Here is a 28,000-nt window from a genome sequence, read left to right on the forward strand (position 1 = left end):
TACTATCAAGTTCAGAAAAGAGAAATGTTTCTTTGAGTTGATGAAGAGATGTGAGTGTCTCAGAATAGACCTAACATACCATATTTTTCTGTGTATAAGACACCCCCATGTATTTTGGGGACTCCAAATTGAGAAAATGGGGGGGGGAGATTGCCCAGAGTTGTTGAGCTTTTTTTGGGGGGGTGCTGAAGAAAACCGCTCACCCGCAGGACCGCCACAGCCAATCGCCTGCACATCAACAAAGCCACCAATCTTTGGCACGCAAGCAGAAAGCAAGCGCCAATCGCCCGCCCTATTGCCGCAGCAATAGAGGGGGAAAACAAGGGGGGGTTCTCCCCCTCTCTGCGCAGTGCCTCCTGCCACTTCGCTGAAGGGCCCTGGGCAGAGAGGGGGGGATTTTTTTTCTTGTTCTCCCCCCTCTAAAACAAGGTGCGTCCTATGGTCGGGTGCGTCCTATAGAGCGAAAAATACGGTATATTTTGGGAATGATTCATGTCCTTGTGCAGCTGCATTGTGCGATACTTTCTGGATGCCCCATGATCATATTATAAAGTAGTTGTGTTCTGTGTTAGTTGTGGTGGCAAGGTGGCAGTGCCGGGGCGACAGTGGGGGCAGGGAGGGGGCCTGAGTCTGTGGGCAGCGGTGGGGAGGGGGGATGTTTTGCTTACAGTAGCAAAACATCCTGTGCCGCCTCTTATGCAGAAGGTCCCAGGTTCAGCTCCTGTCTGAAGCCCTGGAGATCCATTGCCAATGATTGTGAGAAATACTGAGATATGGTGATCTAACTTGGTGCATGGCAGCATCCTATATACCATTTTGGAGCACATTTCTCCTTGTGTACACATTGTTGCAAACCATTTCTCTGATATGATGCATTTTAATGTTACTTTCAACATTATGTTTTGACGCACGCTTTCTAATACGTTCCTTTTAATACAAATCTCTCTCTCTCTTTTTATTGGAGAGCTGCACTGCAGAATTCAGAGACGCGTGGATTTTGGTGCATTGCGTGTCGAGGCCCCAAGACCACCCCCTCGTTGATGAATAAGACACAAGGTCACAGAAATTAGGTTAATGTTATTACGCAAATTTAGGCCACAACTTTATTGGTTACAGGATGTGAGCGGTATTGGCTTAGGCATTGGAATTGACCCAACTATATCTGACTCCTGCCCATCATGCAGGGAGTCCAGTAAGGGTCAACCACCGGTAGGGGGAGCCCCGTTGATGCAAACCAACTCAAACTCCCCCTGGGTTCCCGACGGGGTCGTGGCATGGCCCAGGCCCAATCCCGGACTTTGGACAAGATCCACACCCCTGGATTCCTTTAACAGAATACCTTTAAGTTTGGAGGGGCAGGTGATGGCCACACCTCCCCTCCCCCATCATAAGATCAACCAATGCCTAACTGCCCCCGGAGTGGAGTGGGTGGCCACATGGTCCACTGCAACTCCTCCTCACTGGGAAGTGGAGCCGATTTCCTGTTTGTATCTTGTTTTGGGAAGTACAAATCAGGTAGGTTCATGAACCGAAGTGAATTTCTTCCTCGTTGTTAGGAAGAGTGGATACAAATTAATAAAGAACTTAGAAGGTAGGTGCTTTGGAATTGGGGGGGGGGCATACAAGAGAAAGAAAGGGAGAGGGAGAGCGAAGAGCGAAGAGCTCAAGCATTAGGCTGGCCTTGTGCAAGTCAATGTCTTTCAGCTAGGGAACTGCAATTTGATCGAGTTCACATTTAAATGTGAACTTATGTAATTCACACTTGCCTAATTCACAAAACAAGATGCAAACCAAAACAGGCCCATCCTTTGTAGTGAGCACTTTTTTGAATTTTGCAATGCAGCTCTCCAACCAAGGAATGTGTATGCAAATATATGTACTAGGGCAAAGTGTATATTAGTGAAAACAAGGTATAAGAATGCATTGCAAAAAATGTGTATATCGTGGAAAACTGCATAAAAATGTCCCAATTCACACTAAAACGATGAATCTTACCGAAGTCTTTAAAAAGGAAGAATTTGCAAACTGATGTGGAAACATGAAGAAGTGAATTAGAGATTGGAAAAATGAAATCACCAATCTCTACTCTCAGGCTAACCTACTCTGCCACTGTTTAGGAATTTAAAATTCAAGGCGTTCATCTCCTTTGAGGAAGAATGTACTGCATTTTTCGCTCTATAAGACACACTTTTTCCCTCCTAAAAAGTAAGGCGAAATGTGTGTGAGTCTTATGGAGCGAATGCAGGCTGTGCAGCTATCCCAGAAGCCAGAACAGTGAGAGGGATCGCTGCGCTTAGCCGCACTCTGTCCCTTCTCCCACCTCCCGCAAAAGCCCCCAAGAGCCACGCTCCCTTTAAAGGAACAGAGCGCCTTTAAAGGGACAGAGTTCTCTGGGCTGCCCTTCTCCCTCCACAGGGAAAAGCCTGCAAGCGCTGCACACACGCTCCACGCGGCTTGTGAAAGGGAGAGCTGAGCAGAGCCCGGGATGCATACAGGCTCTGCTCAGCGCTCCCTATGAAGAATATTTTTTTCCTTGCATTCCCCCTCTAAAAACTAGGCGCGTCTTATGGTCAGCTGCGTCTTATGGAGTGAAAAATACAGTGATTGTCCTGCAGCAAATGGATATGAAGCAAAATGTGGTTTTCAAGACTGGATACGTGTGCAAGCCTGCCTGAGCGGACTCTGCCACGCAGCCTCCTTTAGCCAGTCGCTCTTCCAACTAATAAAAGAAGCATGCCTCAAATAATAATACAACAACATTTAATATTTACAGGCAAGACATGATACAGACAGAAGCCCAGAAAAGATACAAGACTGGTTTAAATGCATACGTCTCTAAAACAAGGTAAAGTGTAAGGTTTCAGAATATACATCATTTGTTTGCCCATTCTAGACACCATAAACATCTATCTCTGGCTCTCTCTTTCCTGGGATTAATCTCAGGCACCTAAGAACATAAGAACCTCTACTGTCAAGTGAAGCATCCTGATCTCACAGTTGCCAACCAGAAGCCTATGGGAACCCTGCAAGCAGCGGTGCAACTGCACTTTTTTTTTTTTTTTTTTTAAATCAGCAGCCTGTAGGCTTGGCCTTTATTGAACTGTTGCAACAGGGTGCTCCCCTCACTTGCAGGTGAGAGGGAAGACACCGGGGGTGCAACTGCACTTAACTCCATTTGAGATTTCCAGCAATTCAGAGGCATGCTGATTCTGACTGTGATGTAAAACACATCGTGTGTGTGTGTGTGTGTGTGTGTGTGAGAGAGAGAGAGAGAGAGAGAGAGAGAGAGAGAGAGAAGGCGGAGGAGGAGGAGGAGGAGGAGGAGGATGAACAGGGCACGATTTTTGTTTGCATGGTTAGTACACAAAAACTAGCTCATTTATAATAATAGCTGTAAAATCTGCATGTGGGACAGAAGATTAAATATTGCTAGGGTACTTTGGCTTCTCTTTGTATTGCACCCAGCAGTTTAAGGGGCTTTTTATTCATGTTGCTATTCCACATGGCACGGGAGCATGTCTGAATCGAACAGCATAATTTATTTGCTAAAAGCCAATGAGTGGAACCAGGATTTACGTTGGGGGGGGGGCAGGACACCCACCTGTCCTTTGCTTGCTCTCAAAAGGGAGATGGAATAAATGAAACACAAGAACACAAGGATAGGCTAGGGTTACCAGACGTTCCCGGAGACAGTTCCTGGATTTGCAAATCTGTCCCCGGACAAATTCCATCCCTGGAATGTCCCCAGATTTGCAAATCTATCCCTGGGAAATGTGGCGGCGGCTGCCTCAGCAGCCCGGAGCCAGCCTGGTAGCGCAGTTGGCTCTGGCTGGCTCCGAGCTGCTGCCTGCTGCTGCCGCTGCCGAAGGAGAACCGGGGACGTCCGGTGGTACAGATCTCCTGCCCACTTCCCCCTTTGTTTTGACTGATGGGGGAGGCTCGGGAGTTGCGGGTGGGCGGCTGTTGCCCAGAAAGGGTGCAAGGCATGCGGTTTCTCTGCCGGGCAAGGTGCAAAGCCCTTCTTTCGCACCCTGTGAAACATAAATGTGCAGAGTTTTTTAAAAACTGGGCAATGGCGCGCCGCTCAGCCATGACTCCCGAGCCTCCCTCGATCTCCTGCCCCCTTCCCCCCTTTGTTTTGACAGATCAGGGAAGGCTCAGGAGCCACGGGTGGGCAGCCATTGCCCAGTTTTTTAAAAAACTCTACGTATTTATGTTTCACAGGGTGCGAAAGAAGGGCTTTGCACCTTTATACAATATGCATGTGTGCTTGGGCCCAGGGTCTTTTGCCTCACCATCCCCACTACTGACTCCCTGTTGCTACTCAGCTTTTTAAAAAAGTGTCCCCAGATTCATTGAAAAAAATCTGGTGACCATAGGATAGGCTGCAGGATCAGGCCAATGGTCCATCTAGTATAATCTCAGAAAAGTCCTAAATAAATTACACACAACCTTTCCCCCTACCTATATAGTGTTTTAACTTTATATATATATAAAAAGAACATTTTGGGATTCTTTCTGTGGTTATAAGAATCCGCTGTGTTTCTGGTTCCTATAAATCTGGGGTGGGGAACCTGTGACTCTCTAGATATTCCCAGGTTACATGCAACTCGCATGATTCCTGACCATTGGCCATGCTGGCTGGAGCTGATGGGAGTTGGGAGTCCAGCAATATCTGGAGGGCCCCAGGCTCCCCACCACGGCTATAAATATACAACACACACTATCCTGACTTTACACATGTTGGCTGTTGGTTATTTGTCTTTCGTCTTCTTCGTAGGCCGGTCACATTCCTGCAATATCCGTCTGCAAGCAAGCGAAAGGATGAGTTCTTTTAACAAAATAAGTCAAGATCACAATCAGACAGCAGAGTTTCATTTTACTTTTTCAGAATTTAATTTAAATAATAACAACAATAAAAGTCTTGACTTGGCCCCAGATGTTCAATAGGGAGGAGATATGTCTGACCTTAACTGGAAAGGAGTTCCATGAACTTGGGCCTGCAAATACAGAACACACGGTTCTGGTGGAGACAGGTTGTGCACCCAAGCTATGGGGAACCACCATATTAGGGTTGCCATACGTCCGGAAATTCCTGGGCATAGCTAGGATTCGGCCGTCGGAAGCAGGGTCCGGGCAGAAAGCGCTGAAATGTCCTGGAAAATCTTGAAGTATGGCAACACATGTTGGAAGTTTTGGGCGAATTTCCTTTAAAAAACTATTTCAAAATTCACTTTTTGAAATATGGCAACCCCACCCTATATAACAGCAGGCCAGATCAGGCCAATGGTCTATCTAAATTTAGCACCCCATTCTTATAGTGGTCAGGTGCCAGTGGGAAGCATACAAGCAGAATTCAAGCACAACTCCTAGCAGATAAACATCTATATATTACACCCCAGGTAGCCAAATTTGTGCTGGCAGGAAGTTTTCCTTTTATTCCCTGTCGTCCATCGTAAAGGCCTTTGGCTATATACAATAAAAGTGACTGGATTCGAGCCCAATAGCACAATCTTCTCCTGTGGTTTTTAGCAACTGGTATTCAGAAGCATTGCTGCCTCCCACCATGTCAATTTTATCATTGTACAGTAGGCCATTTTCCACACACACACACACACACACACACACACACACACACCTACCTGTCTTTCAGCCAGTCAGCCAAGAGGGATTATCACTGTTCAAAGACACATTCCAGTCAGGAGGGCCTAGAGCACGGATGAGGAGGGGCAGGCCTGGAGAGAGGTTGGGGAGAGTCCTAGGGGCCTAAGAGAGAGGTCTGAGGGCCACAGTTGGCCTAGAGGCCTGAGATTCCCCCAAATAGGAACACAGTCATACCTCATGTTACGCTTGCTTCAGGTTGCGTGTTTTCAAATTGCGTCCCGCGGTGACCCAAAAGTACTGGAAAGGGTTACTTCCTGGTTTCGCCACTCGCGCATGCGCAGACATGCAAAATGACATCATGCACATGTGCAGAAGAGGCGAATCACGACCCGTGCGTGCACAGACACAGGTTGCGTTCTTTTCATGTTGCGAACAGGGCTCCTGAATGGATCCTGTTCGCAACCAGAGGTACCACTGTACAACCTACCATGACACATTGAATACAAATGGGCAACTGCAGCGGTAGCCATACAAAGGTGGGCCAAAGGTTCCCAATATCTGATCTGAGTGCAAAGCAAACGTTTCACAACTAAAACCCAAATACAAAATGGCCAACCAGTTTCATTCCTTCATAAACCAAGGATAAACCAGTTCATTCTCTCAAATACAACTCATGGTTTTCTAGACCTCATTCGCACAACTGTTTTTATAAGGAATATATTCTATGCCCTGTAATGCTTGCGTTGCCTTTTCTTCTATCTTCCCCTGTTCTGCTACACTTTATTGGAGGCGGGAAGATCTGAAGTGCACACCCCAATTTTCTCTCATGCACTCACCTTTCTTTCCCTCAAGCCACGTATGAACCCGATGAGACTGTTGACCACTTGGATGAGGCAGAGGATGGCTTCAGCCATGCCGATTGCCAGCAGGAGGGAAAACAACACAATGTTCCAAAGGATGATATTTTCGGGTTTTTTGCAGATGCTCCAGGTTGTCTGGTTAAACAAATAATTGTCCCTACAAAGGGAGAGGTCAAAACTGAGTTTTGCTAGAAACTTTCAGCTGAGAAATACTTCCTTCATCAGACTTAAAGGCTGCATTCAGGAATCATAGCAAACAATGGTTTATCATAACAGGAATAAGTCTAGCCTTCATCGGGTCCACACACTCCTTCCTCTTCCCCGGTGCAGCTGGGGAGAGGAGTCCAGAAACTTTTCCTTCCCTTTTTAATTAACCACACTTTGCAACATCCTCTGAACCCAACAAACCATGGTTGATCTTAACTATGACTTGTCTGAAATGAACCAAATTCCTAGTGTAGCTTTAATTTCCCAACATTCTTAGTTCATTTTAAGGCATCGGTCATGGGGAACTCGGTATAAAGTGTTACAGTATTTTAATCTATATAGAAAACAATTGTTTATTGATGTGTTATGACTATGATCACTTTGTGAGGCAATTGGCCTAAAAGGTGGTATAGGTAAAGGGACCCCTGACCGTTAGGTCCAGTCACGGACGACTCTGGGGTTGAGGCGCTCATCTCGCTTTATTGGCCGAGGGAGCCGGAGTACAGCTTCTGGGTCATGTGGCCAGCATGCCTAAGCTGCTTCTGGCGAACCAGAGCAGCGCACGGAAACGCCGTTTACCTTCCCGCCATAGCTGTACCTATTTATCTACTTGCACTTTGACATGCTTTTGAACTGCTAGGTTGGCAGGAGCAGGGATCGAGCAACGGGAGCTCACCCCGTCGCGGGGATTCAAACTGCCGACCTTCTGATCGGCAAGCCCTAGGCTCTGTGGTTTAAGCCACAGCGCCACCCGCATCCCAAAGGCTTAGGTTCTCATATTCCATGGCTTAGGCTCTCATATTCCATCGCTTAGGCTCTCATATTCCCCTTCACTCCTGAAGCACACTAGTTTTATCTCTTCCTGGTTTCCAAGAAACCTCCACAGTTTCTTGTTGCATCCGAAGACAGCAAACTATAGTGACCGTAAGATTGCCTCCAAGTTGAAAACGCACTTCCAAACCACGGTTTCCAGCTCTTACTTTGAGGCCCATTATAATCATCTGCAGCTTACATGGTTGTCATCATATCGGGGGGAAGGGAGGGCAGGTTGTGCTTGCTGGCTCTGCCCTCTCCATCAAGTGTGTCGTCATCGTCCTCCACCGGCTCCCTTGCTACAGCAAATGGGAAAGTGGACAGAAGAATGGGAGAGGGGGAAACTGGGCAACCGGCAGCTATGTCCTTGCTGCTGTGGTATATACCATTTCTTTGCACAAACTTTGCAGTAGTGATGTTGATGGTAGAGGGGCTCCATTATACTCACGCTAAGCTGTCATTCCTGAAAGGGTAGATGTATACTTCATCACCAATATCACAGAGAGGACCACTAATTAACCCCAAGGATGAGATGATCACACAGTACAGTCCACCGACAACTCCGAGCACAGCAAAGACGAGAGAGAGGACCATCTGGAAGGCAATAGACATGTTAGCATCATAGCCGTTTGGAACTCCAAAAGGTATATGCAATTTCGACCTGACTAGCAGTGGGGTTGATCCCCCGCCTGTTCACCTGAACCTAGATAGGCCCGTGGAACCAGCAACTACAAGTACTTCCAGACTGTTGCAATTTTCAGATGGGATTCCATCACACATTTGCAAATTCAGTTTCGCACAATTATACTTGACTGGGAGACCTTGCTCAACGAAGCAGCTTCCCCAACAGTTGGGTGGGCAATAAGGAAAGTGACAGTCATTTAACCTGTCTGCAAGCGAATAACGAAAGCAAACGCTCGTTAAGTAACCAACGTCGTCCCATCTCACTGCAAACAAATCAGGACAGATGCTTCATAAACAGGTTTTCTGGAGGAACCCTTCTGGCAGCTTCGAGGCACACAGCAAAGAAGCCATGATGGATCAAAGATAGATTAAATATGCAACTCTGAATCATCTCTGAGTGAACTGTTTGCAGTTTTGTGCTAGGCAGCAGCCTCCTACGTGAGACCTTGGCATTCTGAAAGATGAGATTAGAAGGAAGCATCGTGCTATCACCAGAACTAGACGTCTCCAACATGAAGAACAGCTAGGAAGCAAAACAAAAGCAAAACCATAACACGTTTAGAAAAACAGGCCTTGGAGAGAGTCAAACGATCAACAGTGCCTGCACAAAGAACCACTGGTGAAGGAAGGCCCTTGCGTATACTATCCCTCCTCCCAGACTGTGGTAAATCAGACTATGATCCTGCCAACATAAGTAATGAAATTTATACAAAATATAGAAAAGTCCAAACCCTGGCCCAGTTCCAGATCAATATGAAAAAGCGTACACTTTTTCTGATCACACCAATAGTCTTTTCTTTGAGTTTATTTTAACCCACAGGCAAATGTACTCATTCTGTGTGCCCATCTTACAGTTTTGTTTTTATCTTTTATTTTTTGTCTGCTGTTATAATAAGTGTTCTCTGTTTCATATGCAGTACAAACCGAAATTAAAAAAACATATATGTACAGTCATACCTCGGCTTTAAGTTGCTTCAGGTTGAGCGTTTGATCGATTCGTCAATACAGTATAGCCGTTAGTTTGTGCCATTATAAATTATAAATATTGCTTTGCTTTAAGTTCCTCAGTTTTCTTTAAATTTCATAGGTAATTTCTTTAAATTGCACTATTCTCTCTAGATTCTGTATTATTCATTCAGAGTTTGAAGAAGTAGAGAAGAATATTAAGGGGTAAAAGGTAAAGGTAAAGGGACCCCTGACCATTAGGTCCAGTCATGACCAACTCGGGTTGCGCGCTCATTTCGCTCCATAGGCCAGACAAGAGCAGTGCACAGAAATGCTGTTCACCTTCCCACCAGAGTGGTACCTATTTATCTACCTGCACTTTGATGTGCTTTCGAACTGCTAGGTGGGCAGGAGCAGGGACAGAGCAACGGGAGCTCACCCCGTCGCAGGAATTTGAACCGCCGACCTTCGGCAAGTCCTAGGCTCTGTGGTTTAACCCACAGTGCCACCCACATCCTTATATTAAGGGGAAGGGAATTCAAAACAACCCAGCGAGGACTGACTGTTCTCATTGACCATGGAATGCTGACTAAGAGATGATGTGGAGAAACTGGGGCGAAGGGGAAACAGAAAGGAGCATTTCTCTCCCCCCAATTTACAAGGCTTTGCTTACCCCACATCTGTTAGCGCAGCATTTGGCTTCACCCGCACCCAATAGCATAAATGCTGGCAAGAAAACCTGGAGGAAAAGGAAAGCACACATTAAATGGTGGTGGAAGAAAGCAGTCGTTGTTATTACACAAGCAAACAAAGGCTTTTGCCAAGACAAAATTGTGTTCAGTGTTGAGGGCAGCTGACATGCATGAGGAATGAGACATCAAGCTGAAGGCAAGCGGTAGAATTCTAAACAGGAGTGCCGCATGGGGTCTGATAGTTATTCTTCTTGTCTGCAAATAAACAGACATTTTTGTAGTGGTAAGGATGGGACAGAAGGCTGATCGCCGAAGAATTGATGCTTTTGAATTATGGTGTTGGAGGAGACTCTTGAGAGTCCCATGGACTGCAAGAAGATCAAACCTCTCCATTCTGAAGGAAATCAGCCCTGAGTGCTCACTGGAAGGACAGATCCTGAAGCTGAGGCTCCAATACTTTGGCCACCTCATGAGAAGAGAAGACGCCCTGGAAAAGACCCTGATGTTGGGAAAGATGGAGGGCACAAGGAGAAGGGGACGACAGAGACCGAGATGGTTGGACAGTGTTCTTGAAGCTACCAGCATGAGTTTGACCAAACTGTGGGAGGCAGTGGAAGACAGGAGTGCCTGGACACGACTAAACGACTAAACAACAACAACAAAGGATGGGACAAGAACAGCCCTGAAGCATTTCAGAGTGTTTTCGCTTGAATGTGGGAAAGTCATCTGTGGAAGGTGTCTATTGGGTAATGCCTATAACGTCATAACTACACTTCCCTGCCCCAATTTCCAGAGCGGATTTGTAACCATTTATCATAGGACACTTCCACATATGCAGCAGTTTATTGTAGCTGTGGTGCTGTTTATGTATGCAAGTTCACATAAAAATGGTTCCACCCCTTAATTCGGATTTACTACTGTATTTACGTGAATTCTAATGAGCCATCGAATCTAACGCACACCTCAGATTTTCAAAACCTTGAAACCAAAAAGTATTCGCTGGCGGATGTAAAGGCGCCATCAAATCTAGTGCACATCCTGATTTTCGCGATGTCATTTGGCCAAAAAAGGTGTGCATTACTTTCAAGTAAAAATGGTATTTTGTTAGTTGGTTCTTTCTCCTTACCAGAACTTCTGCAGCTATAAATTGGATTAAATAGGGAAATGATATCATTTCGCTGAGGGTGACATCCTGTAGACATGGCAAAAAACTTGTAGGCATAAACAGCACAGAGTCTAATAAACTGTCATTTGGGGGGGGGGTGAGGAGGGTTAACTGGAAACTGAATACATCAACGAATAGAGTTATGTGCACCACGTTGATTTGTTAATACACACACACACACACCACCTTTTCTTCCAAGGAGTTCAAGGTGGTCTGATGGTTCTCCATCTCCCCATTTCATCCACACAACAACCTTGTGAGGTAGGTTAGGCTAAGAGTTAGTGACTGGCCCAAGGTCGCCCAATGAGCTTTTATAAGGCTGAGTGAGGATTTAAACGCCTGGTCTCTCAGGTCATAGTCCAACACTCTAAGCATAACACCACATCAAGTCTAGGCCAGACACTCCTTTTCCGAACACCAGAGACTTTAAGGATATTGCTGAAGTTTCTTATCTCGGTTGCAGAAGGGAACTGGTGGCGGAAAATGGAAGTTCAGCAACCCATTGGTGCTCCCCCTCTCATTTCTTGCGACACCCAAAGCCAACTACCGTATTTTTCGCCCCATAGGACACACTTTTCCCCCTCCAAAAATGAAGGGGAAATGTGTGTGCGTCCTATAGGGCGAATGCAGGCTTTCGCTGAAGCCTGGAGAGCGAGAGGCATCGGTGCGACCAACCCCTCTCGCTCTCCAGGCTTCAGGAAGCTATCCGCAAGCCTTGCAAGCCCGCGGGAGTTGCCGCGGGCTCACAAGGCTTGCGGGCAGCAGCCTGCAGCCGCGGCGAGTCTCCGCAAGCCTTGCGCGCCCAGTGGGAGGTCCTGCCGGGCGCGTGAGGCTTGGGGCGGCAGCCTGCCGCCCGAAGCATGCGGAGCCCTCCGGAGGGCTCCCCGTGCTTCGGGCGAGCGTCCGCAAGCCTTGCGCGCCCAGTGGGAGGTCCTGCCGGGCGTGCGAGGCTTGGGGCGGCACCCTGCTGCCCGAAGCACGGGGAGCCCTCCGGAGGGTGCCCCATGCTTCGGGCAGGTGTGCGCAAGGCTTGGGGCGGCAGCCGCGGCTGGGGGGGGAGAATAATTTTTTTTTATTCATTTCCCCCCCCAAAAAACGCAAGCTCTGGGGACAGCTGGGAGGCGCAGCGCGTCTTCCCGCTGTCCCCGGACCTGGTCTGAAGGCGGGCAGCTGGGAGAAGAGCGCTTCTCCCCGCTGCCGGCCCCACAAGTGCCTGGGGGGGAAATAATTTTTTTCCCTTTATTTCCCCCCCAGAAACCTTGGTGCGTCCTATGGGCCGGTGCGTCCTATGGGGCGAAAAATACGGTAATTCCTGGAGGCCCTTCTGCACAATCTGCACATTTGCTTTTTCTTTTATCTAGCCTCATTCCAAGGACAATTGTGTGCCATAGAGGACGTGGTGTATTTGTTCTCTCATTCTCTCTCTCTATCTTTTGCAGCTAAAGTGGAACTTTGCCAGAAGGCTGGCATAATGGAGAGATGTTCTCGGTGGTTCAGTTAGCACAGCCCAGAATGGTGGCCTCTGGTTCAACTTCCTAATTGACCCAGGAATTCTAAGCACTTCTTAATATTGATTATGTGACTCACTTTTCCTCACGCAACCCTCCCCCCGCAAAAAAAACCTTCCATCTGCTTAAGGGACATTTTTATAGCCTCCAACAACAACTATTTGTATGCCTTCCCATCAGATTTCAATGAGATAACGAACTACAGAACTTTTATAAGACATCTGAAGGCAGCCCTGTACAGTATTGGGAAGTTTTTAATGTTTGATGTTATCTTATGTTTTTATGTGTGTTGAAAGCCGCCCAGAGTGGCTGGGGTAACCCAGCCAGATGGGCAGTGTATATATAATAAAATTATTATTATTATTATTATTATTATTATTATTATTATTATTATTATTCCCTCCAACTAACAGTTGTTGCCATTTTAAGAGTTTAAATCCACTAACCAGTCGCTTTTGAGCCATTCGTTGACGGATTTGTTTAAATCAAGATGTGCTTTGCCCCAAATGATAAGTTAACCTCACATCAAATTTTCAAAAAGGCTATCGTACAAAGCCACTCCCGATCTTAGGAGGGGGGGGTGTTGCGGGCTCACGACCCCGCCCACAATCTCGCGGGGCTAACACAAGCCCCGCGGGAACTAGATCTCATTATTATTCAGCGGCAGCGTCACTAGCCAATGGGATGGCTTCAGGGGCGGGCCTTCCTGAGTGCACTTAAGGTCAGGCTAGCCTGGGCTCGCCCCTTTTCCTCTTTGCAGCAGCCACGATTCACCCAGATTCGTGGGAAGCTCAGGGTCGTCTGCTGGTCCAAGTACGAGGCCAGGCTGTTTTCTGCAGCATTTTCCTTCGCCTTCTTCGGGGCCTTGCGCATAGGCGAGGTGGTCTGTGAGGACCAGCCGTCTAGTAGCAACAGGGGGCTACTGTTGGAAGACGTAACCTTGTCCAGCTCCGAGGTAATACTCAAAATCCGCAGCTCTAAGACCGATCAGCTTGGTAAGGTAAAGGTAAAGGTACCCCTGCCCGTACGGGCCAGTCTTGACAGACTCTGGGGTTGTGCGCCCATCTCACTTAAGAGGCCAGGGGCCAGCGCTGTCCGGAGACACTTCCGGGTCACGTGGCCAGCGTGACATCGCTGCTCTGGCCAGAGCCAGAGCCGCACATGGAAACGCCGTTTACCTTCCCGCTGGTAAGCGGTCCCTATTTATCTACTTGCACCCGGAGGTGCTTTCGAACTGCTAGGTTGGCAGGCGCTGGGACCGAGCAGCGGGAGCGCACCCCGCCGCAAGGATTCGAACCGCCGACCTTTCGATCGGCAAGCCCTAGGCGCTGAGGCTTTAACCCACAGCGCCACCTGCGTCCCGATCAGCTTGGTAGAGGGGCGCTAATCCGCCTACAGGCTGGCCCTTGTCCAGTAAAGGATGCTAGAAAGTTTCTGTGCGCAAGACCAAAGGCCAGCGGCCCCTTTTTCATTCATGCCGATGGCGCGCATCTGTCTAAACACCAGTTCACGAGGGTTATGCGCAAGGCGGTCGCGGCCATTGGTCTTCCACCCGGGGAGTATGCCGCGCACTCTTTCCGCATTGGAGCCGCGACTACCGCTGTGCACATGGGTTTACCGGCCGAGAGGATAATGGACATGGGGCGGTGGAAGTCTAATGCATACAGGGATTACATCCGCAACCCCCGTTAACTCCCCCTTACCTCACCAGCCCCCCTGACCCGGTTCTCTCACTCTCTTATTTCAGGTACCGGGGCGGTGCGTCTCTGGATCATTGGCCACAGTATCGTGCACTGGGCAAGATTGCGTGCGGCTTCCAGAGGCTGGTGCGGGGACCTGCAACTCCCTGGCTATGTTGAAGTGTCCTGGATTGCGCGGCGGGGAATGCGTTGGGATGAGTTTCTCCCAACAGTTACAAAAAGAGTTACAGCGGAAGGTCCACCTGATGCGCTGGTCATACAACTGGGCGAGAATGACCTGGCTTATAGAAAAGGGGTGGACTTGAGGTGGAGCATTTTCAATGACCTGGAGGAGTTGCGGGCCCTGTATTCTAATACGACAATAATCTGGTCTTCCTTGCTAGAGTGGCGCATTTGGCGGGACGCCGCAAATCCTGTGGCAGTGAGCAGAGCCAGGAGGATCTTGGAGCGCTCGGTGGCGCATAGAGTGGCAGCCATGGGTGGCCTGGTTATTAAACACCCATGCATTCAGTTCAGCAATGAATCACTCTATCGCGGGGATGGCGTGCATCTCTCTGATGCAGGGAATGACATTTGGCTGTCAGACATTTTTCAGGGAATCAGGGATTGGTTGCAGGTTTGAGGGTATTGGCGGCGAAACTGGCTCGTGTGGCGGTTAGGCATTGGCCGGGGTATTGTTATGCAAATGAGGTCGGGGGGGAGGATCGCCATCACCTTCCCCAATTCATGAAGGGTGGTTCTTTAAAGGATTCCGAGGAGCGTCGCCTTGTCCGAAACCTACGGAGGCTAGGGCCTAAAGCGCGCTCCCGAGCGGTAACCCCTTGGGGAGCGCCTACGGATGTACATCTGGGGTGGCTCCCCCTGTTGGTGTTAACTCTTCCCGGTTAGAACCGGATAGTCTGTTAGGGCCAATGCCTAAGGCCAATACCGCTCTTACCTGTAATCAATAAAGTTGTGGCCATTTTCTCCCATTAACCTAAAATTCTGTTGTTCGTGTCTTTATTTACCCATCTGTGGGAGGGGGCGGGTATTGCCACGCAATGCGAGATGGGGAAGCAATCTTCAATATTTTGGCTTTCATTACAGTAAGACACCAGCACCGAAACAGCTATAAACATAACACACCGAGGGGAAAGTAGCCCTGAAAAATAAACAATGGTGCCTTAACAGACAGATACTCTTCTGGATTTGAATCAAGCTTTTCTGGATATAGCGAGTTCAGTGACCATTTCCCATTCATTCTAGTGATGAATGGAGAGTAAAGCCCTTGTGTCTGGAATCATGGGGAAGGTAAACGTTTTTAAAAGGCTCCCCCGGGGAAGCAGCAGTAAAACACCAGCCGTTATTTAACAACAAACCGATGGCATCCAAAATGCAAACTGTACAGCGGTGTTTGCAGGAATGAACAACCCGCCAACGGTCAGCGCATATGTCATTTCACGGGGAAACATGCACTTTAATTGCAGCAGTCTGCATTAAGGGTCAATATCTACTCTCAAAGTGCTGTTGTCGGTATTCGGAAGATCGATGGGTGCGCCTCCCCCTTTGCTGTTCTTCATGCGCATGTCTGACGCCAACCAATCTGACCTTAGGCTATTTCTATTTAAATGTTTCCCAAGAAGTGATATTCTGGCTGAGAACACAAACCACACTGCCTCTCTGCTCATGCCTTTCCTTGATGATGACGTTTGGGTGCTTCTTTTAAAAACCAACACAACATAAATAAGCTGTTTTCCCTGAAGGGGGCTGGTTGTGGCCTCCCATATGTCTCTTATCTCATACCCTGCAACATTCCCCACATGAAAATAGGAGCATTTCTCACTCCCCAACCCAACTGCCCCTCCTCAACCCCACATTTTTGTCACACCCCCCACACCCAGAACATTTCCTATTAGAAATAGGTTGACTGCCACACAGGCCTTCCGCTGTCCTGAGAGAACCTCTTATTCCCAGTTTTATTTTAATTTTCGGTAGATTTACCAAAAGAAAAACACAAACCGATAAATAAATTTTAGAAAGGGGCAAGATTAGATGCAAACGCACAAAGCTGCTTCTTCTTTTTTAAATGAAGATTCCTTATTTCTCCGCACCGCTCCCTCTTCCCATCCAGGGCACAGCTGTCAACGTTTCCCTTTTTTTAAGGAAAATTCCCTTATTCCGAATAGGATTCCTCGCAAGAAAAGGGAAAAGTTGACAGCTATGGTCCAGGATGGCCCTGCCCTCTGCCTGCCTCTTAGAGCAGGGGTCAGCCAACATTTTCAGCAGGGGGCTGGCCCACTGTCCCTCAGACCTTGTGGGGGGCTGGACTATTTTTTTGGGGAGGGGGAATGAACAAATTCCTATGCCCCACAAATAACCCAGAGATGCATTTTAAATAAAAGCACACATTCTACTCATGTAAAAACACGCTGATTCCCGGACTGTCCGTGGGCCAGATATAGAAGGCAATTGGGCCGGATCCAGCCCCCGGGCCTTAGTTTCCCTACCCATGCCTTAGATCCAGTTCATCACATGGGGCTGGGTCTCGGCAGACTGTCCTCCTCCTCCCTGCTTCTCTCATAGCCTCGGCCTTGGTTTCACAGGCTTCTGCCTGCGCCCTGCTTCTAACTCAGCTCACAAACCCACAACTCTGGCCTGTGTCCTTCTAACGGCCCAACCTTCCCTTTTTTTGCGGGAAATTCCCTTATTCCAGCGCCATTTCCTGCTGCTTCCTGCTGCTATCCTGGATTGTTAGATATCCCGTAGACCGTCCCCGGGACAGGTGAGGCTGCTGATCCCTTATTTTCAAATCTGAAAGTTGACAGCTATGGATGTGAGGGGCAGGTGGGGGCTCATCAATCTGGGAAGGTCCTCCATCTAGGAGAATGGAAATTCTGATCCTAAACCTCTGCTGCCTTGCAGGATATCTTCGGGAGATGAAAAGGCTAAGGAGTAAACTTTTCGTCCCTAAGACTAAGACAGTTGGATTGTGTCTTGTACGCCTCCTTCTGGCAACTCCTGCAGCCAAGCTGGTGCCAAACGTATTGCTCTGCTTTCCTTTGAACCACATCAGTGAGGCCGAGAGGGTGGTCTTGACATCAGTCCAGACCTCCACACACACTGCCCAGGCTTGAGCCCCGGGAGCTCACTTCAGTGCCGCTAACGCAGCAGTTTGACTTCACCCCCGGAGGCGCACGCCATTGTCTCTCAAGAATGACAGATGCCAAAAACTTACCTAAGTATTTCTTCTAGAAATGAAAGGTGTGTGTGTGTGTGTGTGTGTGTGTGTGTGTGTGTGTATTCTTTTATTAATCATCATCATGGCTAGTAGCCATTCTTATCCCCCATTAATTTGTCTAACCCACTTTTGAAACCATTCAAGTTGGTGGTCATCGTTAAGGTAAAGGTAAAGGGACCCCTGACCATTAGGTCCAGTCGTGGCCAACTCTGGGGTTGCGGCGCTCATCTCGCTTTATTGGCCGAGGGAGCCGGCGTACAGCTTCCGGGTCATGTGGCCAGCATGACTAAGCTGCTTCTGGTGGACCAGAGCAGCGCACGGAAACGCTGTTTACCTTCCTGCCAGAGCGGTACCTATTTATCTACTTGCACTTTGACGTGTTTTCGAACTGCTAGGTGGGCAGGAGCTGGGACCGAGCAACAGGAGCTCACCCCGTCGTGGGGATTCGAACCGCCGACCTTCTGATCGGCAAGCCCTAGGCTCTGTGGTTTAACCCACAGCGCCACCCGCGTCCGGTCATCATTACATCTTGCATAAAGTATAAAATCAGTATTGATTTATGGGACAATAACATCCATGCAGCCGTGGTCGCATACATAAATAGTCTTTTCTGCTCCCTTGGGATTTCAGCACCTAGAATTCCTAAAAGGAAGGCTTTGGGTTTGTTTGTTTTTAGAAAAGGTTATTTTAAACATTTTTTTCAACTCATTATATATCATTTCCCAAAATTCTTGTACCACCTTACATTTCCATCACATATGATAAAAGGTACCTTCTGTTTCCTTACATTTCCAGTATACATTCGACTCCGTTTTATGTTATCGGCCCAGAGATGGAAAGAAGATAAAGTCCCTACCAGAGAAGAATGGCAGATCAAGTTGATGGATTATGCCGAAAAGGCTAAAATGACCAAAGGAATTAGAAATCAGGAAGACCAAAATTTTAATATGGAATAGGGAAAATTTGTAACTTATCGTAAAGACCATTGTAAACAGTTAAAACCATTAATAGGATTGGAATATCACTTGTAGTTTAATGGTGAATTTTGGGCACAATGGAGAGGTAAAAGATTTGGATTATCATAAAAGATGCAGGAGGAAATGATTCACAATAGGACTGACAAAGGGGACGAGATTCTTTGGAATCTTATTATTATGTTGTATGTTGGATATGTGACTGTAAAAATTTAATCTGAATAAATAAATGTTATCTATCATATCTATCATCTCTCTCTCTCTCTCGTCTCTCTCTCTCTTTATATATATAAATCAATATTGTTTTCTAGTTCAGATCTGCCCTGCGTTAGGTTCCCTTTAGGTTCGTTTCACATAAAGCTGAAAACATGAATAAGAGAAACAGTGCCAGCTTTTTCCTTACCAATATTCCAGCTCCAAGAATACCGTGGAAGAACCAGACCAGGTCCGTGATCCTGCGTGGTTCCAACACTTCTCCATTAGGGAAGTAGAGGAGGAGATTGGAGACGATAGCGCAGACAGCCAGAGGCAGGAGGGCAATCCCAATGCATTTGGAGCATTTTCCCGTGCACATCCTGTATCTCTTCTTAGGAAGGACATGGGGAACGAAAAGAAAAGGCTGAGTAGATGTATTGCATAAAAGTGGATCCCTATAAAATGAAGAATGGGGCTTCCGCTGCCTTTGATCCAGAAGCTTCAGTTAGTGCAGAATGCTGCACCGCGGTTGCTGACAGGAGTGAGGCGCTGTCAACATAGAACATCTCTGCTGAGAGATCTGCCAATTTGCTGCCAGGTCATTTTCAAGGTGTTAGTACAGGCATCCCCAACCTTCGGCCCTCTATATGTTTTGGACTACAATTCCCATCATCCCTGACCACTGGTCCTGTTAGCTAGGGATTATGGGAGTTGTAGGCCAAAACATCTGGAGGGCTGCAGGTTGAGGATGCCTGTGTTAGTATATAACAGCTTGGGAACAGTTTACTTGCTAGACTGGCTTTAACTATATATGCCAGCTCAGCTGCTTTGCTCTGCAGAAGTTGCAAATCCATCTTTTAGTGTGACGGCACACAAACTTTGGAACTCCCTGCCTATTGACCTCAGGCAGGCAGCTTTGCTAAGAAATCTTCTAAGCCTACCCAGTACTGGCAGAGGAATGCCAGTGGGGGGAATGCAGCACCCCCAGCAGTGTGATCCCCAGGGTGCTATCGTGGCTGCCCCCCCATGCGGGGGCCCCGCCCCGGCAGGCGTTGTACCCCACCCCTGGGATGCGCACCAGCCCCGCCTCCACCTGCTCTCTGCCCCCGGTGCCGGAGCATGAAGCTCCGCCGTTGCTACCCAGACATGCAGAATGTTAACGTGCGATTTAATCTGCCATTTAGCTTACTGGTGGTTTTATGTTTTCAATGTTTTCAATGTTTTAAATTATGATGTTTTGAATGTTTTAAGTCGTTCTTAACTTCTTCTTTTACTAACAATCTTACTGTTTTATCCTTTTTTGTAAACTGCTTTTTACAATCAAGCAGTATATAAATCATGTGGAAATCAGGGAAATAAAACAGGGTGCCTTCTGATTGTGGGAGAAGACCATTCATGGCATTTAAGTGAGATGCTTCCTGATAAATGGGCGGTAAACAGCTGTCTTATTTTGAATCAGACCACTGATCCATCTAGCCCAATAATATCTAGGCCAGTTATGGGTGATTATGGTAAAGGTAAAAAAAAGTAAAGGAGCCCTGGATGGTTAAGGCCAGTCAAAGGCGACTATGGGGTTCTGGTGCTCATTTCGCTTTCAGGCTGAGGGAGCCGGCGTTTGTCCACAGACAGCTTTCCAGGTCATGTGGCCAGCATGACTGAACTGCTTCTGGCACAACGGAACACCATGAGGGAAGCCAGAGCGCACAGAAACGCCGTTTACCTTCCCACCACAGTGGTACCTATTTATCTACTTGCACTGGCGTGCTTTCGAACTGCTAGGTTGGCAGGAGCTGGGACAGAGCAACGGGAGCTCACCCATCGCGACAGGGATTCGAGCTGCCAACCTTCTGATCGGCAAGCCCAAGAGGCTCAGTGGTTTAGACCACAGTGCCACCCACATCCCTTGGTGCTTATGGACCTCTAGATGTCGCTGTCCAACTCCCAGATGCTCCATAATTCCCACAATTCCTTTGACTCCTGTGGGAGGAAGGGTGAGATGGAAATTGAATAGATCATCATCCCTGTCCATTGGTCATGCTGGCTGGTACTGGTGGGAGCTGATGGAAGCTGGAGTGTCAACATCTTCTGGGAGGGATGCCAGTTCTCCATTCCTGGTCTCTGCTGAGTGGAAGCTGACCATTATCATTGCCAGCCCCGTCTGGAGTGACTGGGGATTGAACATGGGACATTCTGGATGCAAAGCAAGGACTCTACCACTGAGAGCTCCAGCCACTCCCGTATTGTGCCTATTGTCTGATTATTCACTCCACAGGGAAACTGCTGTTTAAAAGTCAAGAGAGAGACAGCAAAGGGACAGCAGACACAACAGTGAGCCGCGATTTGGCTGGAAGGTTGATGGCATCAAGCTCTCTGTTTCCGACGGCCGAATCCCAACTATGTCTGGGAAATTCCGGACGTATGGCAACACTAGCATATCTGCTGCCATGTAAGAGTGTCTGCTGTTTGCCTCTGTTTAGACTCCACTTGTATATTTGGGAAGAAATCTATCTTTTCAAATGTGTTTTTACAAACATTGCAAAGATACACTAAGTCTCCAGTATGTTCTTTTGTTTATTTATTTTTATTAAAGATTTTGTTGATTTACAGAAGTATGCAATGTCTCTCTCTCATGTTTTTCCCCCATGTAACATTTACAAATCAATTTCATTTGTTGAGACATTAGGAAGAAAAGGGGTAAAGAGGTGGAGGGGGAAAAGATGGTTGTGGGTGGCGATGTTTCTATTTTACTTACTGTTATGTACTGAAGTTCTCACCCTGGGCCAGCAGGGGTGTACCTTATTTGTAGTTGTGCAAATAAGGGATCGAAAGTGACGTTCGGTGATTGGATAGTTTTAGAAAATTGTTACAGTTACATTGTACTGGAGCTCTATATAAGCAGGCTGACTGAACCCTTCAGTTCAGTTCTGTCCTGGCCTGTGAATAAACAAGAGCTGTTTGAAGAATCGCTGTGTCGTCTGATATGTTCACCCCACAACCTAACACTTACTATATGTAGGGTTTGGTGTCAGCATTTCTTGTGCAGGTTCTTTGGTGTTTGCTTGTGTTCCTTTGGTGGTGAGAGAGGTTGGGGTTGGCCTAGGGTGTGGTTGTTCATTTGTAGTTGGCTGCGGTGGTCTTTGTTTTCATGTGTGAGTGGGGTGGGTGGGTGTTTTGGATCAGGTTAGCCGTATTGATTTCTATGCTGTTGGTGGATTTTTGTCGTTGTCTTGTAGGGCTGTGTATGTGATAAAGGGGAGCCATACCGGGGTGAAGGCGTCTTCTTCTATTTGTCCCCGTGTCAGTTTCAGTTTATTGGTTAATTTTTCTAGTAGGGCTGCTTCCCATACTATTTGCTACCATTGGTCCATGCTTACTCCTGACAGGTCTCTCCAGTATGTTCTGAGCCAAAAGAAGCCAAGCCCAATTAGTACTGTCCTGGAACTTCTCCCCGTTAGGGGAGGATGGGAAACATAGCAATATGTACATAATCTTATATTTCAGAAAGAAGTTGGGGGGGGACCCAGTAGCAGCAAAAAATCCTATAGCACCATCTCTTGGCAGAGGTATTCCTCACATCATTGCAATATCTTCTAACATGCAGGAGACTTAAAAGCAAGCAAGCAAGCAAGCAAGCAAGCAAACAAACAAACAGGAAAGGCTGCAGAAAATAGGCATTATGGAGTTTACATGTATACCACTAAAAACAGCAGCCTGTGTTTTCGCCTCCCCTTCCTCGTCATTTCTATATTTTTTTTAAATTCTTTTTATTAAGTTTCATCTGCAACATACACAAAAAAGATATAAATTAAAGGAAAAATACATCTACACAGAAGACAAGAAAAAGATAAAAAAAAGAAAAAAGACTGATACACATAACAAATTTAGGCACATAATTTAGATACACAAACTTCCTCATCATTTCTAAATTGGGATGGAAGAGAAATCAGAGAAATCAGATACTGTTTGCATTTAAACCTAGCTAATTGGCTCTAGAAATGGAGGCAGTGAGAGATTTTACTTTCTTGGGCTCCATGATCACTGCAGATGGTGACAGCAGTCATTAAATTAAAAGACGCCTGCTTCTTGGGAGAAAAGCAATGACAAACCTAGACAGCATCTTAAAAAGCAGAGACATCACCTTGCCAACAAAGGTCCGTATAGTTAAAGCTATGGTTTCCCCAATAGTGATGTATGGAAGTGAGAGCTGGACCATAAAGAAGGCTGATCGCCGAAGAATTGATGCTTTTGAATTATGGTGCTGGAGGAGACTCTTGAGAGTCCCATGGACTGCAAGAAGATCAAACCTCTCCATTCTGAAGGAAATCAGCCCTGAGTGCTCACTGGAAGGACAGATTGTGAAGCTGAGGCTCCAATACTTTGGCCACCTCATGAGAAGAGAAGACTCCCTGGAAAAGACCCTGATGTTGGGAAAGATGGAGGGCACAAGGAGAAGGGGATGACAGAGGACAAGATGGTTGGACAGTGTTCTTGAAGTTACCAGCATGAGTTTGACCAAACTGCGGGAGGCAGTGGAAGACAGGAGTGCCTGGCGTGCTCTGGTCATGGGGTCACGAAGAGTCGGACACGACTAATCGACTAAACAACAACAACAACTGGCTCTTTCTGAAACATGTGAATCGAAATTCAGCTCTCCTTTGAAATTTGCACCTTTCCAAATTCTTCAATGCAGTTCTCCAGCCAAGTATACATGCCTAAAAAACCACATGTTATTGAAAACAGCATGCACAAATGTATTATAGTAGGGAAAATCACCTTGCAAAAATGTGTATGTTAGGCAAACGTACACATGGAAAGTGGGTATATTAGGAGAAATTTGCACCAAAAAGCTGATGTATTTCCTTGAAGTTTTTTTTTCTTTTAATGCAAACTTATATGCAAATGTGGAGAACTGAATTTAAGATTGGGGAAATGAGAGACTGAGAAACCAAACTTGACATAGAATCCAACAACCATAGAATCATCAAATTGTAGATTACAATATTACTATGCTCAACTTGCTTCTCCTAGCTTCTCTGAGCAGTGTGAAATTCTGGGGATGCAGTATTCGCCCTAGCCTAATAACCTTTGGGAGGAAGATATGGAAGGTTAAGGTGTTATATGTAATATCTGAGTTCATTTACAGATATACAGGTGGAGGCACAGCTTATTCAGGTTTCCTGAGCTGGCTGGGGCTGATGGCAGTAGTAATTCATCAGGGTTGGGGGACAGACTCACAATGCTGTTAGCTCAATCTCAGCTCTCTGTCTCTTGGTTCCAGCCTTTTTTCTGTGTTCCACTCCAAACAAATTAAATAAGCCATTTCCACATCCTTAGCTGAGTTAGGGAAGGGAAGAGATCTGCTTTTGCTCTGATTAGAAGACATAAGGAAGGTGTCTAACAATCAGCTCCATTTATTTTTTTTAAATTGCCTGTGTCACATAGATAGATGATGGAGTTTGACCTTTGGAGCAATAAGAAACAAACCAATGTTTTCTTCAAATTGCAAGAAAAAAAGGATTCGGCTTCAAGCAAAAATGCAAAGATACTGTCCAAACAATAACAAGTTTGCGCATCTTCTTAATAAAAACCAGACTGATAACAGATGGACAAGTTGGGAACTCCACCAATCCTAGCTAGCCTCAATAGGAATCTGACAAGCCCAAATCCTGACCCACCTGTAAGCCAAAATTGACATTAGGCAGATTTTCTCCTTAAGGAGATCTTTTGGATTCCTCCTGAAATATGACGGCGATGACAGCATCAATCCTTACCTTATTTATCGTACAGGCAGGCAAATGTATCCCAAACTGTAAAATCTCCAGCTGGGAAAGGGGTGAGGAATCTAATCTTTCTGATGGCTTCAGATTTTATACTTCCCCCTCGTTCTCCATAGCAGCCTTAGGAAGGCCAATAAACCCTCTGGAGGGTTTTAACTTCCATTAAACAAATACGTGAAACCCACACCAAAGAACGAGGAAATACCCCAAACAACTTCCATTTGGCAGGCACCGAGGCCATGTGTCACTCTGCATTATGGATTTTTTTTCCAGGGACTGTTCCATTGGTCAATGGGCACCTTGAAGTCACATTGACTTTCTGCAGCTCTTTGAAAGCCTCCACCCGTCACCATCATTATGTTTGAAATGGTTTTCAACATCACAGTTTAGGGAAACAAAACAAGAGGAAGTTATCAATCAAATAACAGGGTGAGGGAGGGACCCACAATAAACACTGTGGGAGGCTCTGTCAGTATTTTGCAGGGGGCGGGAATCTAATGCATACTTTAAAGGTAAAGGTAAAGGGACCCCTGACCACTGGGTCCAGTTGTGGCCGACTCTGGGGTTGTGGAGCTCATCTCGCTTTATTGGCCGAGGAAGCCGATGTACAGCTTCCAGGTCATGTAGCCAGCATGACTAAGCCGCTTTTGGCGAACCAGAGCAGCGCATAGAAACGCCATTTACCTTCCCTCTGGAGCGGTACCTATTTATCTACTTGCACTTTGAGGTGCTTTCGAACTGCTAGGTTGGCAGGAGCAGGGACCGAGCAACGGGAACTCACCCTGTCGCGGGGATTCGAACCGCCGACCTTCTGATCGGCAAGCCCTACGCTCTGTGGTTTAACCCACAGTGCCACCTGCGTCCCACCATAACTCTAGGTTTGTGCATTTAAAGTCAATGAAGACTCTGTTGCCCTAATCCAACAAATCTACTCCCCCCCCCCATGGACTTTTTGTGGTTTGGGAAGTGATGGGTTAAAGGCATTGGAAAATATGGGACGAACATACGATTAATGTGAAGACACATAAACATCCAGGAAGCAAATCAGCAGAAATGCTGGATAAAGACCAGATGCAATCTAACTAACTACGTGTAAGCGTTGTGCAAGAAAATCAGAATGAATACTTAATGGATGCCTGGGTGAATCTTGCACAGCAAAGTCCTTGAGTGCTTGGAAGCTATGGCCGTTGGAGAAGGAACCAAAACAGTGCTGGTCACACTCCCAACGTCTGCATGTTCAGTGTTAGTAAAAAAAAAGGGACCTGTAATGCGCACACTGTTATAGCTACATGGGGCTCTACTGCATGATCAGCAATCCTGAGCTTCTGATCATGTGGAAGAGACGTTCCTTTCGTGCTTCCACTGAATTTGTGGCTGTTGGGAGGTGTGGCCATTAGGCGTGGTCCCATTTCTTTGTCCTCACCTCCCCTCTGGGCCCATTTGAGGGACCTGTTGTTGTGGGTAGCCTCTTCTTCCTCTTGGGGCCAACATGCTGGCGGTGGGTGGGGCCAGAGGTGAAAGTGGGTGGAGCAATGGCTGTAAGCCTTGCAGTAGGGTAGTTTCTACACATTTCCAATGAATGAACACAGCAGATAGCTAACTCTTTACAGTGGTACCTCAGGTTACAGACACTTCAGGTTACAGACTCCGCTAACCCAGAAATAGTACCTCGGGTTAAGAACTTTGTTTCAGGATGAGAACAGAAATCGTGCAGTGGCAGCACGGTGGCAGTGGGAGGCCCCATTAGCTAAAGTGGTGCCTCAGGTTAAGAACAGTTTCAGGTTAAGAACAGACCTCCAGAACAAATTAAGTTCTTAACCCGAGGTACCACCGTATTGTCAAAAACAACACTGTCACTTCTATAGCCCATCCGGTGCTCCACCCTCCAGCTCTGAAGCTTCCCCTGCCTCTGACTCGTGCCTCCTGGCCAGTATGGTTCCCTACAAATCCCTGCCCCCCTCTCCCGCGTCAGACTCCATCCAGCTAAGCAAGAGTCTTTATCTCACAGTTCAAGGGCACATTCTTGCCAGGCAGAAACACTCCGTTGCAGAGGGTGAAGCAATGCCAGGAGAGGTTGTGTGGCCTGGGGAGAGTCCCAAGCATGAGATGGAGAGGTCTGGAGGGCTGCGTTTGGCCCCCAAGTCTGAGCTTTCTCACTGTGCTGGGCCCGGGGGTTAACCTGAGCAACATGGTCCAGGTCTGGTCCCAAATCCAAGGATCCCACGAGGAGTCAGTCCAACAGGGCCAAGGCAGGAAACCAGGCTAGGTCAAGCACAGGGTAACAGGCAGATTCCAACAAGCAGCAATCTTGCTCCCACAACCTGGGGTGGGGTCCGACAGCCTTTTATCTTTGTCGGGGTAACGGCTGGTCCTGATCCCCCGGTGACTCACCTCCCTGTCTTGCCTGAAGGCGAGCACTCCTCCTGCGAGTACTCAGGTCTCTCCTTCTCTCAGACATGAGTCTCTGCAGATTTCAGTGGGTTACTAGACCCAGAGGCCGCCTCAGACTCTCCTGACCCAACTGGTAGTGGAGCAGCTGTACGTGATTGCCCAGCAGAAGGCAACAAGGTCATCCCCGCATCTGGAGCCAAGACAGGCTCAGGCCCCTGACTCGGCTCAGCTGGTTCTTGTTGCAGGGGAACCTGTGCAGACTGGGGCTCTTCAGAATAAGGCCCCAGACTCGGTTCAGAGGCCGCCTGAGGCAAAGGCTCCGGTGCGGACGGAGACTCCTCCGGTTCCGAATCCGAGCCCAAGTCCCAGGCCATCACACCCACCCTTGCCCTATATAAACCTGACACCTCCTGCCTCGAGTCCTCCACACACTTTAAGAGGGGGGAAAGGAGGTGACTTGCATGTGTTAATAAGTAATCACAGGTCAAACTTTGGTTCAGAAAAGGTTATCACCTCAACTGCTGCGTCCTGCTATTCCGGAACCAACACATCTAATAAAAGCCAGCTTTCCGTTTCAGAGCAGTGCAAATTTGTTCCTCTGCCATCAGCACCAAAGTCTGGGAGCCTAGATACGCATTGATTGTCCGATTTGTGTAATCGCAGCAGAAAACGCATGCGGGGCACCATCTAGTGAGATGGTCCTTTGTGCAAACCGCATTGAAAAGATCAGGATTGCTGCCGGAACTCGATGCTCATGCATTGAACCCATTCTTTTCAGTGCTGTTTTTAATGTTTGATGTTTTACATCATTCTGTTTTTAATCTGCTTGGAGCCACCCAGAGTGGCTGGGGAAACCCAGCCAGATGGGCAGGATATAAATATATTATTATTATTATTATTATTATTATTATTATTATTATTACAAAGAAGGAACGTTCCGATGGCTTGTGCCTTAGGAATCTGATACGATGTGCAACTTCACTGCAGGTTCTTTGAAGTTAGTCTACCATTACACATTCATTTTTATCTATGGTGCCTAAAGGCTGCCTAAAAGATTTCAGCAGACATTCACTTACCTTAATGTGCCAATCAAACTTACCATGAACTTTGTTACGAGGCTGAACTTCGAAACAATACACCCTTGAGAAGACCCTGTGCAAATGCTAGCCCGTTGTCAAATCTCTTCAAACTTTCTGGAGTTAAAGCGTTGTTGCCGTAGTCGAGCAAGCAAGCAAATGGTTCCTTCTATCACACTATTTGGGAACACA

At 47.2% G+C, this 28,000-nt stretch overlaps 1 protein-coding gene across 3 annotated transcripts; it reads right to left on the reverse strand.

Annotated features, from left to right (window-relative positions):
- Window positions 1-3,238: 3,238 nt before the first annotated feature.
- Window positions 3,239-28,000, reverse strand: LOC307215058 (transmembrane 4 L6 family member 1-like; the record flags this gene model as incomplete). Of its 3 annotated transcripts, none has more annotated exons than XM_079974217.1 (6): window positions 27,832-28,000; window positions 18,773-18,955; window positions 9,787-9,852; window positions 7,933-8,078; window positions 6,441-6,621; window positions 3,239-4,806 (listed from the first exon to the last, which is right to left on the reverse strand). In XM_079974217.1, exons 1-6 carry the CDS (start codon window positions 27,832-27,834, stop codon window positions 4,786-4,788), a joined length of 600 nt encoding a protein of 199 aa, XP_079830343.1. In that variant the 5' UTR covers window positions 27,835-28,000. The 3 variants fall into 3 exon arrangements, with proteins under 3 accessions (XP_079830343.1, XP_079830345.1, XP_079830344.1); XM_079974219.1 differs by lacking the exon at window positions 27,832-28,000 and adding an exon at window positions 24,336-24,394; XM_079974218.1 differs by lacking the exon at window positions 3,239-4,806 and having other exon boundaries at window positions 6,429-6,621.

Source organism: Podarcis cretensis (assembly GCF_951804945.1).
Source record: "Podarcis cretensis genome assembly, chromosome: 4".
NCBI lineage: Eukaryota > Metazoa > Chordata > Lepidosauria > Squamata > Lacertidae > Podarcis > Podarcis cretensis.